Source organism: Nipponia nippon, unplaced genomic scaffold (genome assembly GCF_047370975.1).
Source record: "Nipponia nippon isolate SJK-2023a ecotype South Korea unplaced genomic scaffold, ASM4737097v1 scaffold_14, whole genome shotgun sequence".
Taxonomy (NCBI): Eukaryota; Metazoa; Chordata; class Aves; order Pelecaniformes; family Threskiornithidae; genus Nipponia; species Nipponia nippon.
Window position 1 is genome coordinate 5,761,967 of NW_028262330.1, and position 12,928 is coordinate 5,774,894.

The 12,928-nt window shown below is 60.3% G+C and overlaps 1 protein-coding gene across 6 annotated transcripts in view; it reads left to right on the plus strand.

Annotated features, from left to right (window-relative positions):
* Positions 1-12,387, plus strand: part of BAIAP2 (BAR/IMD domain containing adaptor protein 2) — a 51,156-nt gene extending 38,769 nt beyond the window's left edge. Inside the window, exons 8-15 of one of the 6 annotated variants that reach the window (XM_087750522.1) lie at positions 845-1,072; positions 1,749-1,950; positions 2,473-2,674; positions 2,779-2,847; positions 3,110-3,272; positions 3,533-3,631; positions 5,084-5,118; positions 10,243-12,387. In XM_087750522.1, coding sequence (XP_087606648.1) covers positions 845-1,072; positions 1,749-1,950; positions 2,473-2,674; positions 2,779-2,847; positions 3,110-3,272; positions 3,533-3,631; positions 5,084-5,118; positions 10,243-10,312 — 1,068 coding nt within the window. In that variant the 3' untranslated portion in view covers positions 10,313-12,387. Of the gene's footprint in view, positions 1-844; positions 1,073-1,748; positions 1,951-2,472; positions 2,675-2,778; positions 2,848-3,109; positions 3,273-3,532; positions 3,632-5,083; positions 5,119-5,745; positions 5,917-7,711; positions 7,760-10,242 lie in introns of those variants that run through there. The other 5 variants (XM_087750519.1, XM_087750517.1, XM_087750520.1 and 2 more) reach the window with 5 other exon arrangements.
* Positions 12,388-12,928: the final 541 nt, after the last annotated feature.

A 12,928-nucleotide genomic window follows, 5' to 3' on the forward strand; every position in this document is an offset into this window, starting at 1 on the left:
CTCTGCGGTGCGGCCCTGCTGCGGGGTAAGCCGGTGGGCAAGCTTGCCGTCAGGCTTACCGGAGCTGCTCCTCCGTAGCTCTTCACAGCGCGTTTCCCAGGGAGGTGTTTAGGCCGGTGCCTGGGGGTCTGCGCAGTGCTTGGCTGGGGAGTGACCTCCGGCTGGTTTGGGACATCTCCTCCCTCGGAGAGTCACACGGTGGGATGCTTGCTCACACAGCGTGGGTGTGTTAGCTGAACAAGGGCAAGTTTAGCTCCATCTTCCCCCCCCGCCCCCCCTTGGCTCGGAGCATGGCCGTGGGTGGCTGCAGGTCCTGCCCATGGGCAGGGAACAGCGGGGTTTAGCTGCAGCATGGTGCGGCCAGAGGCTGTCGGGGCTGAGCAGCCCTAAGCATGAAGCTCATCCCTCGGGACCTGGGCGACGGCACAGAGTATGACAGTACACTGCGTGTCCCGTGGCTGAGCCTTTGGTCAGGTTTTATTTCTCCGCTCGGCCAAACGGTGCTGTTTTCACTGAGCCCAGCACCCTGCCCAGCTTCATACAGCCCCTCTGCTCCTGGAGCTGCCCCATGCAGGATATCCCGGAACAAGCTGGGGAGATGAATTACCTTTTCTTTCCCTCCTTTCCATTTTTTATGATGCCTTCCTGGCTCAGCTGCCATCAGGGCCTGGAAGTGGTAAGTCCCTGTGTTTTATCTCGTCCATGCCATGCACAGAGTCAGTCAATCTGGTGGCCAGGATCAGGCCAGCTCTGGATCCGCGCAGTGCTGCCCGGGAAGGGGTGCGGAGCTGGGTGGGTTTTGCTGCACCCCTGTGCCCTCACACCTCGTTTTTCTCTGTTGCAGGGGAAGGAGATGCTGACGCAGAAGCTGCCACTGTGGCAGCAGTCCTGCTCGGATCCCAACAAGATCCCGGACCGCGCTATACAGCTGATGCAGCAGATGGCTGCCAGCAGCAATGGCACCATTATGCCCAGCCCTCTGTCTACATCCAAATCCAACCTCATCATCTCTGACCCCATCCCTGGTGCCAAACCTCTCCCTGTCCCCCCGGAGCTGGCACCTTTTGTAGGAGTAAGTATCTCTGTCATGGAAGCTCTCCTGTCCTTCTGAGCAAAGCTGGAGGGATGAGCCCGGGCCAGTGTCACCATTGTCCTCGGCAAGTTGCTTTTGGATGGACTGTCATTGATGCACAGGATGGGCAGCTCCATGCACGCGCTGCCCTGGGATGCGGGAAGGAGCCTGGCATGGGGATGGGCAGCCCATCCTGCCCCATCCTGCCCGTGTTCCTGAGCTCCAGAGGGGCAGGGGCTCCTGGGGCGGAATTTGGGGAACCCAAAGCTGGACTCACCTGGCCAGGCTGGTCCCAGTTAGACTGGTCCCAGAGCTGTGGGGGTGAACCAAGTTACCCCAGTAACCATGGGAGAAGGTGCTTGAAGTGACCCATGGGATGAAAGACCCTTCAGAAAGGGGTCTCCCCCCTGATGTGGGGCATGAGCTGAGCAGTAGAGCTCGGGAGGGATTTATTGGGTGTGAGGCAGCTTGGAGCAGTAAAATACCGTAGAGGTGACCCTGCTGCTCCCCCCAGAGCAGTTTGTCTCAGGTGGGGAACTAAACCCAACAGGCTGAAGCTCTGGTCTGCTGTGAGCGCCTTCCCTGGAGCTGCATCCCGCTGTGGGAGCTGCGGTGGGATGCCCTAATGAAGACGCTCCCCGTCTTCCCCCCCTCCTCTCCTCTCCTCTTTCTGTAGCGCATGTCGGCGCAGGAGGCCATGCCGGTGATGAATGGAGTCTCAGGCCCAGACAGTGACGGGTACAACCACTGGTCTGAGATGAAGCCAGCACAGCCCAAATCTTTATCTCCTCCCCAGCCTCAGAAGCAGCTGAGTGACTCTTACTCCAATACACTTCCAGTTCGCAAAAACGTGCCACCGAAAAACAGCTATGCATCAGGTGAGGCTTAGTCTTCCCCGTTCTCCGCTCCGGGGGCTCCTGGGGTGCTGTGGGTGCCGGCTGTGCCGGGTGGTGCTTGCGGGGAGCGTTCAGCAGGGGCCGGTTGCAGCCGCGGTGAGCAGGGTTGTCAGGGATGCTGTTGGTGGCGGGGCAGTGACTGGCAGCATCCCTCCGGCATCAAGTGCCGCTTGTGCCTCTGACCTGAGGTTAGGAAACGAGTGCAGCTGGGCTCCGCCGTGGCTTTGGCTGGGTGGGCTTTCAGCCCACGGACAGGATTTCCAGGAGGAAAATCGTGAGGAATCTCGCTGTTCCCTTTGCCATGGCTGGTGGGCGATGCCAAGAGCAGTGGCCTGCCCCTGCCTGGGATTCTGCTTGTTAAGGGGAAGGTGTGAGTCAAACACTGAAGATTTTATTGGCACTTGGGGTAAAATAAGCAAGGTTAGGGCCCTGCCCCTACCTGTGCCTGGGTTTGGCCACGGGGTGAAGGACTTGGGGCACTCGTTGCTTTCTGTCTCCCACCAGCTGAAAACAAGACGCTGCCACGCTCCAGCTCCATGGCCGCAGGGCTCGAGAGGAACGGCAGGACGAGGGTGCAGGCCATTTTCTCTCATGCTGCTGGAGATAACAGCACCCTCCTGAGCTTCAAGGAGGGTGATCTCATCACGCTGCTGGTGCCAGAGGCCAGGGACGGCTGGCATTATGGAGAGAGCGAAAAAACAAAAATGTGAGTGCTGTGGCCGTCCCTGCAAACCACTGGACGTGCAGCCTCTTCTGTATCCTCCATGAACAAACGTAGGTTTGGCTTCATCCCCTGCCCTTGCCTTTCAGGAGGGGCTGGTTTCCTTTCTCCTACACGCGGGTCCTCGACAGCGATGGCAGTGAGCGGGTCCACGCGAGGTAGGAGCATCGTGCCGGGTGCCGTGCCGGGTGGGTCCCTGCGCCCCTCCCAGGGCAGACTTCTGGGCTTGGGATGGGAATGCTCTGCTTCCCTTGGACACAATGCATGTCGTTAGGAATAACTCCCAGCAGAGGCGGGTGGTAGCTGCCTCAGGGGGGCTGTAGCTATGGGGTCCCCTGCTGTGGGTGGATGGGCAGCCTGGGGGTCTCAGCCTGGGGTGAGCTGGTGTTGATGCCTCTGCTTTGGGTCCCCTGCACCCAGCCTGCAGCAAGGGAAGAGCAGCAGCACCGGCAACCTGCTGGACAAAGACGACATCGCCATCCCGCCGCCCGACTACGGCATGGCCTCCCAAGCCTTCCCAGCGCAAGGCGTTAACACCTTCAAGCAGAGGCCGTACAGCGTGGCCGTGCCTGCCTTCTCCCAGGTGAGCCCGCGGGGCAGCGGGGGCTTCTCCCGCTCCGGGAGGGACTTTTATACATGGGAGATACTTGAGCAAAACCCTGGGCATTAGTCCCTGCTGGAGCCCTGCGTACGGTGGCCCGGGTGTCTGCGGCGTCTCCATCCCGCCTGGGGTTTTAAAGCAGAAGGATGAAATGTGTTAAAGCGTGTTCTCATTCCTGGTGTGGTGTAGACGACATGCGGGTGAAGGAGGGCTGCTCTCCAACCTGTGTTCGTTGTTTGTAGGACTACCTAATGCCCTATGGTTGTGCAATTAAAGACTATTCCAGTGGCCTCTGCCAACCACCCTCCGCTCACTACAAGTCTTACACTAGGTCGACACCTGTAAGTCCGAACGCACGCAATGTTTCCCTTGGGATTTACGGGCAGTTGGCCGTTTTTGCCTGGTGATCCATGTGCCTTGCCTGGGGTCCCATCTTCTGCTGAGCATCTTTCCTGAGGGAGAAGGGACGGGGGATGCAGGGGAGGCGGTGGGAGAGGAGAGCAGCGGACGGGGAGGACCAGCCAGTTTGGCGTGCCTGGGCAGAACGGGCAAGGCATGGGGAGTGAACGGCACAAAACGGCACCGTAAACCCCCAAAGGACAACACTTGCCAAGTCCATGGGAGCCTCCCACCAGAAACGAGCTGTTCACAGGCAGCTGGAAGCGTTTTCTCTGGTACATGCTAATTCAAGCCAGCGATGGTCCCGTGGGAATGCTGGAGTGAGCGTGTGGGGCTGGGGCAGACCCCGTCCAGGGCTCCGACGGTTGTCCAGAACAAGCTCAGGGCTTCTGAGATAACGCATTGGGGAGGATGCGTGTGTGGACAAGATCAGCTTTAACCCAGGAGCTCCTGGTGTGGGGCTTCCCCACCAAAACGAGCATGGTGGGATGAGCCACATTGGCTTCCCTGGAGCGCTCAGCACAGGGAGAGGATGAGGGGGAGAGGTGGCCATATAGCACCCTACCCTTTGGCAGGGTGCTCCGGAGAGGTGGCACTCCGGCTGGGGTCTGGGCCTTTCTGCAGGGGCTGAGGAAGCGCAACCCCACTTGCTTTTTGCTGGGTTTTCCCAGCAGGGTTTGCTGCTGGATTTGGGGTTTTGTGATTGGGAACATTCCTGGGACGGTGGGAACGTAGGTCTCTGATCCCTGGTGCGTGGCCAGCTCAGAGACCAGCGACTCCCGCTCCTTCCTGGAGCGGTCCCGTGTTTGTCATGGAGAGCAGAGCTGCTCCGTGGCCGTATCCCAGGGCAGGTCCTTGCCTGGAGAGGGACATCCTCCGAGCCCTGTCCCCATCTGCTCCTTGGACCACTGCAGTCCTTCCCTGCTGCAGAGGCTGTTCAGTACCAGCTGAAGGAGAAAATGGTCCAAAACCCTGTGGGTTTCTGGTGGGAGTTAATACAGACAAACACCTCTTTCCACAGAACATTTCACTGCTGTCTCTCAGACTTGTTCGATCCCTTTTCGAGTGTCTCGCATCTCAAAAGTGGCTGGAGCTCTGTACCACGGTGGGGCTGGGCAGAGCAGACCGGGGCTCTCCCGGCTGTTGCTTTCCCTTGTCTTGCCAGAATAAAGTCCTACTCGGAAGAGAGTGGTGCAACTTTACTATCTGCTGTCTAAATCCCATTGAAATCATCTCCATATCTCCCTTTCCTCTCCAAATGCATTGGCTCTCGGCCCCGGCATTCCTGAGTCCCGATGCACTTTGGTCTGTTCGTGTGACCCTCCAGTGGCACCTGAATGGGCACAGCCCATGTCCCCCACCCCTCACCGTGCTTCCTCTTCTCCTCTCCGCAGGGTCTCGATGACTACGGGACGAGGTCCGTCAGCAGGTAAGACTTCACCTTCCTGTCGCGTTACCTGAAAGTGAACTGTTGGTGTTGGCTCTGGGTGAAGCCATGGTGCCGTGTCCCCGTGGGGGTCCCTGCACGGGCTCCCCAGGGGACAGGCAGTGGCTGGGATGGGGCCGTGTGGTGGAGGACATGGTGCAGGTCTTGTCTGTGAGTGCGGAGGGACCCAGCGTCTCCCGGGGAGGGCAGGTCCCAGGGCCAGCCCCTGTGTCTCCGACCTTGCACCCCTTGTGCTCCTCCGGAGAGAGTCGTGTCTCCCCAGCCTCCTCTCTGGGGCTTGTGCCCGGATAGCAAGGCCATGGAGAGTGAGCGCGCTCGGGGTCTTTCCCCGGCACCTTCTCCCACCCAGCCGCTCCTCCATCCCAATTCCCTCTGCCTTGGAGCCTCCCCATCGCGCTCTTGGGGATAAACCTCAAACCCACAGGCTTTGCTGCGAGCAAAGCAATGGTGGGCAGGGGTCGAGCTCGCCGCCCCGCTCCACAGTGGGGGTGCTGCTGCCGGCCCCCGTGGTGCCGTGCCGGGGAGCTGGGCTCCTGGGCACGGTGCTGCCTCGCGGCGTGCGCTGGCGGTCCCGGCCACTCTGGCAGTCTCCTGTGCTTTGTTCCGCAGCGGCAGTGGCAGTTTGGTATCAACGGTGTGAGGACACCTTGCCTAGCGGCGGCCCCTTGCTGCTTGGACGAGCTTTCTGCTTCTTCCCCCTCTTTTTTTCTTTCCTCCTCGTTTCTCTTTCTCGACTTCTTTTGGATTTTAAACTCTTGTGATCTTCAAGGAAACCATGGTGCTTCTCCACCCCTCCCTGGTGTTCACAGTGCCCTTGTTTCTGAAGCCTTTTCAGAGCAGAAACTGCCGATCGGTCTGTGCTCACTTTGAAGCAGCCTGGATGCAGTTTACACTTTAGTGGGACCCGGTTTTTGTACTGCTGTGTGAATGTTAGCGATGCACTATCCCTCCTCTGGGGCTGCACGCCAGCCGCCTCGCACGAGCCTGGACAAAACTTCCCAGACTGGAACAAATATGCATGGCCTCTGGTGTCCGTACTGTTACTGAGCATCCGGGATGCCCGTGCCCGGGATGCCATTCCTGTGGGGGGCAGCAGCCCCGCGCCTCCCCCTCGGCCTGATCCGCTTCCATCCAACCGCCCACCGCGGCGGCTTTGGGAGAAGCGGATAGGCAGAGCTCCCGCCCCAGGGAAAGGGCTGCTTCTGGGCTGGGGTCCCGCCGGCTGTGGGGCACAGCCGGCAGCCCCCCTGGAAGGGTTACTCCTGGTTGTTTTATAAATATATATATATATATATATTTTTTGTAGCAAGGTATTGTTACCTCACGTTAGCGCTGGGGGCTGGTGCGGAGCCGTCCGAGGACGTGCTCGCATCCCTAAACTGGGCTTGAGCGAGGCAGCCCCCCCGCTGCGCCGGGGGGCTCGGCAGTGGCTGGGGGTCTCCCACCCCGCTGGGTCGGCGCTCAGGGTCCCGCTCCCGCAGCCAAGCCCGGCCGTAGCCCTTCCAGTGCCCGTGCCCGTCTCTACCGCAAAGCTGTACACGCTTTCTTTTTCTGATGTGATTTTTAAAACCTCTTACATTGCCTGTTTACTAGGACATTGCTGGCAATACAGACACACACACAGACAAGTTTTTGTTTTATATACTTGCCTATGGGCATATTGTAACAAGACCCTCCTGCATCCATGTCCTAATTTTGCTAAAGATTTTTAACCCGGAATATTTCATGCTGAATGACTGAATGTAGAGGGGAAAACAAACCCAGCCTAGCAAAGCCTGTATGGAGATTGTAAAGTGCTGAAAAACCTTTTTTAAAAGCCAGAGAGAAATGTGCCCTGTACTGAGTTATTGTTTGAATAAAAGTTTTATTTATTGCATTGAGCTGGGCCTCGGTGTCTTTTTCGGCTGCCATGCCTGTGTGCTGCCCATCACCGCCTGCATTGCCCGTTGCCATGCCTTTTTTTTTTTTTTTTTTTTTGCCCCTTCTCCATCCCCTCGGCATTAGGTGGCCGTGGGAGACCCTGGGTGCCGCCTGCCTGTGCTCGGCCCCTGCAGGCTTTAAACAGCTTTGCTGAGCGGGAGCAGCTAAAACTGTTTAAGGGCCGGGTCCCTTCTCCATCTGCGTCTGGAGGAGATGCTGCTGCTGCTGCTGCTCGCTGCATGCCGAGGCTGCGGCTGTGCTTTCTCAGCCCGACGGCGGTGGGAAAGCGGTGATGGCCAGGGTAGGGGGAAGGAAGCCGCCCCCCTCCCTTCCGTAGCCCCCGCCATGCCCAGCCTCTCCTCTCCGCAGGTGGCTCCCAGCGCCCCGGCTGGCCGTGCCCTTCCTTCCTCTCCTCGCAGGGAGCCGGCAGGCAGCACCAGCAACTCAATAAACATGACTTTTCCTCCTTTTTCTTCTTTTTCCTCCTGCTTCCTCTGCCCGGAGGCGCTGTGTGCAGTGCGGCCGGCAGGCTCTCGCGCTGGGGCAGCCGCCGGCTCGTAGCCCGATGCCTCTCCTTAACCAACACCTTCTGTTCCCGTCAAGGGCTCGGAGCATGGCCCGGTGTCCTCCAACCTGCCTTCTCTTTCCCTTGCAGCCCCGATGTTGAAGTGGCCAGGTTTTGAGGTGCCCCTGCCCGTAGTTAGTAAGTTGATGGTCTCGGGGGGCCGAGCCCTGGGTGTGCTGGCGCTGGGCAGCGGGTGATGGCCGCGGGGCTGCGTGGGGACGGTGCCACCGCTCTGCTTCCTCCCCTGCACCCAGCCGAGCGCGTCCCCTCCCTCGGTCACCGCTTGTCCCCGTCCTGGTGGCGGGAGCTCCAAGTCTAACTGCGCTGCATCTGCACGGCTCCTTGCACCGCCGCCACGCTGGGCAGCCTGCTGGGGCTGAGCTGCTGCTCCTGCTCCCCCCGCTCCCCCTGCTCCCCATAACCAGCCTCTTTGGTTGTAGGTCTCCGGTGTCCGCTGTCCCACCAGCGCCTAGTCGTTACATCGCCGTCCCCAGCCCTTTCCCGTGGGGACAGAGCAGATCCATGCTAATGTCAAGTTTTTTGAGCAGCTTCTTTTGCTTGTAGACTGCCTTGGGGACGTGTCTTGGGAGCCTCCTCGTCCCGACCCCGGCCGTGGCCCCAGGGCAGGGTTGGAGGAGTATCCCCAGGAGCCGAGACCCCCCTCACCAGCATTGCAGAGCCCAGGAGGGCCCCTTCCCTCTTTCTCTTTGATCCATGAGCTGTTTTTTCCCATGGCTGCCAGAGCTGCAGGCTCCCATCCCACTGGCTCTTCTCTGCCAGAACAAAAATAGTTAAATAATAATAACCCCTGGTGACTCATCAAAGCAACCTGTCCTCTCCCTCCAGTCCTGAAAATCTATTTTGGCATTCTGGGGGGAAAAGTGATCTAAGAATCTGCATTAATTAGGTGGGAAATTAATTACCCTATTTTTAAGCAAGAGCCATTTATCTTTTGAGGAAAGCAAAAGCGCACTTGGAGAGGTGAGCGATGGTAGCGGAGAGGGGCCAGGGGAGGCAGCGAATGCCCTTCCTGGGGGACGGGGGGGACTGAGCCCCTTCCTCCTCCCCATCCATTGGGGATGTCCCAAAGTTGCTCTGGTCCAGGCAGTGGTCACTGGTAACCACGGCTACTCCTAACGTGGCTTAACCCCATGGTCATGGTTGTCTTGCTAGCACTTTTCCTGCACCCCTGTCTCGGGATGGCAGGGCTGTGCCCCGTGGGGGAGAACTGCCGCTGGCCCGCCTGTGGGACCGTGGCAATGCCGGGGCGGAGCGGGGCTCACCGCTGCAGGCACATGGCCATTGCCTCCGCTGCAGAAAGGAGTGGGTTTGTGCAGCTCCCTGGGGAGGGCTGGGGGCGGAGGCTGGGCTGGGGTCGGCCGGGCAGGGAAGGGCTGGCTGGGTGCAGGCAGGAGAGGCAGGGGGCTGCAGGGATGCTCTGTGGCTCCCATGGCCACTGATCCCAGTGCGGGTTTGGACCCGATGGCTCCGGGCAGCCCACGGTGGCTGTGCACCACAGGCAACCAGTGGTACCCCCATAGCTGCCTGCACCCCTTGGGAGTTACCTCCTGCCCGTCCTGCCAGGAGGGGACAGAGGGACCTTCCCTGGGGCAGGTAAGGGTGCTCCCTGTGTCACGGCACCCTGCACAGCCGTCCTTGTCCCCCATCCCAGCCGCAGGACACGTGCGCACCAGGGCTGCACGTTTGCAGGCGCTGTGCGCAGCAATAGCTGTAGCCGGCAAGCGCTGGCGGCAGTGGGACAGCACTGGGGACGCCCCAGGTAGGTAAAAGCCCGGCTCAGCCCAGCTGCTCGTGGCTCTGGCTGTGGGACGCTGCCGCTCCTCGGGGTGGCCGAGGCTGGCTTGCCGGGAGCCGGGCTGGGCTCAGCCTCGTGGCCCGACTGAGCTCCTCTGCACAGCGGGCTTGTCCGGGCGCCTTTCCTCTCCCTGTGCTCTGCCTCTCCAACATTTGGTTTCTCCAAAGGCTTCCCAGCCAGCATGGCACAGAGCTGCAAGCTCTGCTCTTGCCAGGGCATCCCTGCACATCCCTCGGCAGATGGGGTGCAGGGAGCCATAACCCCCTGCTCCCCCACAGCGGCACGGTGTGGGGCCGGGTGATCTCGGGGTGCTGCCATGCGTGGGAATGGCTCGAGCCCAGCCTGGGCGGCTGGAGCAGCCTCTTCAGCCCTGGCCCTCCTTGGCAGCCCCAGCTGTAGGCCTGGAAAGCGAGGTAGGAGAACATCCCTCGTGCAGCAGCCCTTGCTGGCTCATCTCTTCTATCCACCACTTTGTGAGAGAAGCGGAGGAACCGGGGGCAGCTCGGCCCAAGGGCTCTGTAGGGCAGAGCAGGACCAGCTTAACCCCTTCCCAAACGCTGCTGAAGCCAGGTGGGTGGAAGGGTCAGGGATGGTGGCTCCAGGCTCGCCAACAGCCCCGCTCGGGCTTGGGCTCAGCCTCGAAGCACACCCAGCACAGCCTCTGCAGCGAGTGGAGCCGTCGGCTCTGCAGCAAAAGCTTTTTGGGGTCTCGCCAGGTTGCCGCTCACTGTGCTGGTGCCCCGTCCTCGCAGGCCCCGCTGCTGCCATCCCTCCTGCTAAACTCTGCCTTCCTCTTTCTCTGCAGAAATCCCTTTGCCAACGTCCAGCTGAAGCCAACGGTGACGAACGACCGCTCGGCTCCGCTCATCAGCTGATCTGGGAGCGCTGGTGCCCGCCGTGCCACATGACACTCGCCGCCTCCTCCTCGCCGCTGCATGTCCGGCTTCCCAGGACTTCATTTTTAGGCAAAGTTTATTTAATCCTGCTGCTTTGAAAGCCAAAGGCTACAGCTAGTGCCCTAGTTCTCTCTTCTCTAGACCCAGCTTATTCCTCCCGGTGGCAGAGGGTTAAACCGCTGCCATGTAGCCTGTCCTTTGCCTGCGCAGAACTAGCGTGATGGCAGCCCCTCGTCCCCCGCACTCCCAGCATGTCCCATAGCCGGGTTTGCTTCTAGGCTTAGCAGCAGCTCGCCGTGGTTGGGAGAACAGCCTCAGCTGGAAAGCAGCTCTCCAGAGCCGAGCTGTGCTCCGGGCTCGCACAGGGTGGAGCGGCGATGGCAGAGGGCAGACGCTCCCCGCCCTCCCCCCTGCCTGGCCAGGAGACACCCTGGGACAGGCAGGATAGCCCCAATCCCCTGTGCAAGCCAAGGGGGTGATGGGAGCCACAGGCAGCTCCCAAGCTCCTGCGAGACCCCCGGGCTGGGAGGCGGCAGGACACCGCCAGTGGGGTGCCAGCACTGCAGCGCCTGTGGGGACAGGGACAGCTCTGGTCCCAGGGCTCAGGCAGTGCCAGGTTTCTGTATATAGTAGGGTATTACGGTACTGCTGTAAAATATAAGCTAGAATAACCACTTTTGGAGGTGAGGGCTCTGTTTAAGCATGCCTTGGGGTGCCCGGGGCCATGGGATGGCCGGCGGTTGAAGGGGTGCTCCCCTCAAACAGGCTCTCCCGTCCAGACCTCTTGCTTGGCTGTTTGCTCTTCCTCTATTAACTAGGGCTGCATGAGAGAGAGAGAGAGAGAGATTAAAAAAAAAAAAAAAAATATATATATATATATATAAACACACTTGCTAAGCTTATTGCTGGGGTGTGCACGCCCGAGCGAACTGGTGCCTGGGCCATTCCCGCAGCTCCCGGCTGCCACCGCACCCTGAGCCGAGCCGGCGCAGGACTCGCGTCCCTGCTACGGGAACAGGGAGAAGAGGTTTTCCAGGCAGGAACCACGTCTCCCATGGGCGAGCAGTTGTGTGCCAGGCAGCACGGGGAGGCAGCACCCTCAGAGGTTTTGCCTTTTCCATTGTATTTGTCATTTTGCACTTTTTAATCGCTAGTGCACCGCAGCCCGCTCAGCGGGTGCCTTGCTGAGCGCAAAGAGCCCCAGCGAGTGGGTTTCCATGCAGGCAGGGCTCTTTCCCAGTCAGACGCGATGGCTCATCGCTGCCATATCCCTCCGATGGTTTTTGCAGCTCTGCCGCAGGAAAGCAGCTTCTTCTGCGACCGCCCGGGCTCTGGCCGTGCGCAAGGGTTCTCTGGTCGATGGGCCGCTTCTTCCTCTCCCGGGGCTGGAGCAGATGGATGGGGGGGCCAGACGGGGCAGGGGCGAGGGGAAGGGCTCCTCGGGGTGGCAGGTGAGAGAGGGCTGGGGGCCCACAGCCCGCGGTGGGGGCAGGCCTGGGGTCCCTTCAGCCACCAGACTGGTGGTGTCCTCTTCCAGCCCTGTGCCAGGGGCTGCCGCCCGCCCCCCCCCCCCCCCCGCTTGGGACCCCCGGGCAGCCACCCCGGGCTCCAGCCAACCCTCGGGGCTTCGCTGCACCTCCTGGCTTGGTGGCACCTGCAAGATGTAACCTGAAATAATTTTTTATGAGAAAAAGTAATTTATGAGCAATAAAATCCCTCCCACCCCTTCCACCCGCAGTGTTTTCCTTGGCCGGAGGCATCTGCCTGGCCCCGGAGCATCTCAGTCTCCATCCCAAGCAGCCCCGGGCTGATGCACAGCGTCCGGCCCCACGCGGGGCAAGAGCTGGCAGCTGCCTGCGTGCTGGGCAATGACCTGGGCAGCAAACGGCTTAAGATATTTTAAAAACTTTATTATTGGCCCGATGAGATTTGACACACATGCTGGGAGCTGTATGGAAATCAGCACTGATAAAAAATACAGCAATTATGACCCGTATTGATAAAATAGACAATGTAATAATAGCCTTTCTATTAAAAAAAATATCCAAGACACAGCTCTGTCCTCATGCTGCCCTCCAGAGGCAGGGACCTGCGGCGCCATAGACCAAACCTGGGCTCCTGGAGGGGGTTCTGGGGGAACGAGGGGTGGGGGGGGTCAGGACCAGCATCCCCCCGCCCTGGGTGCGAGGGGAGAGCGGGGGGCACCTGGGGTGCTCGCAATGCCGAGCAAGCCCCCCGCAATGCAGGCAGGGTGGCGGAGGGGTGGGGGGGGTGCAGCAGGGTGGGTGCTGCGGGAAGGGCACCCCGGGGGGAACCCCGCTTCTGCACAGGCTGCACCCCACCACCAGAGATGGGTGCTGTGCCCCGTGCCAGCGGCCAGCACAGGGTGACGGCCCCCCCCCCAGCTGCAAAGCATTCAGCAAAGAACTTGCGAGAGCAGCACTGGGGCTGGGGGGGGACATGGGGGGGGTGATACAGGCCAGGCTGGAGCTTAAATAAAACACTTAAATAAAGCAATGGTTGCCATCGGTGACTTGCCAACCAGCTGCCACAGGAGAAGCAACCAGCAGCAGAGGGGGTACGGGGCAGGCACAG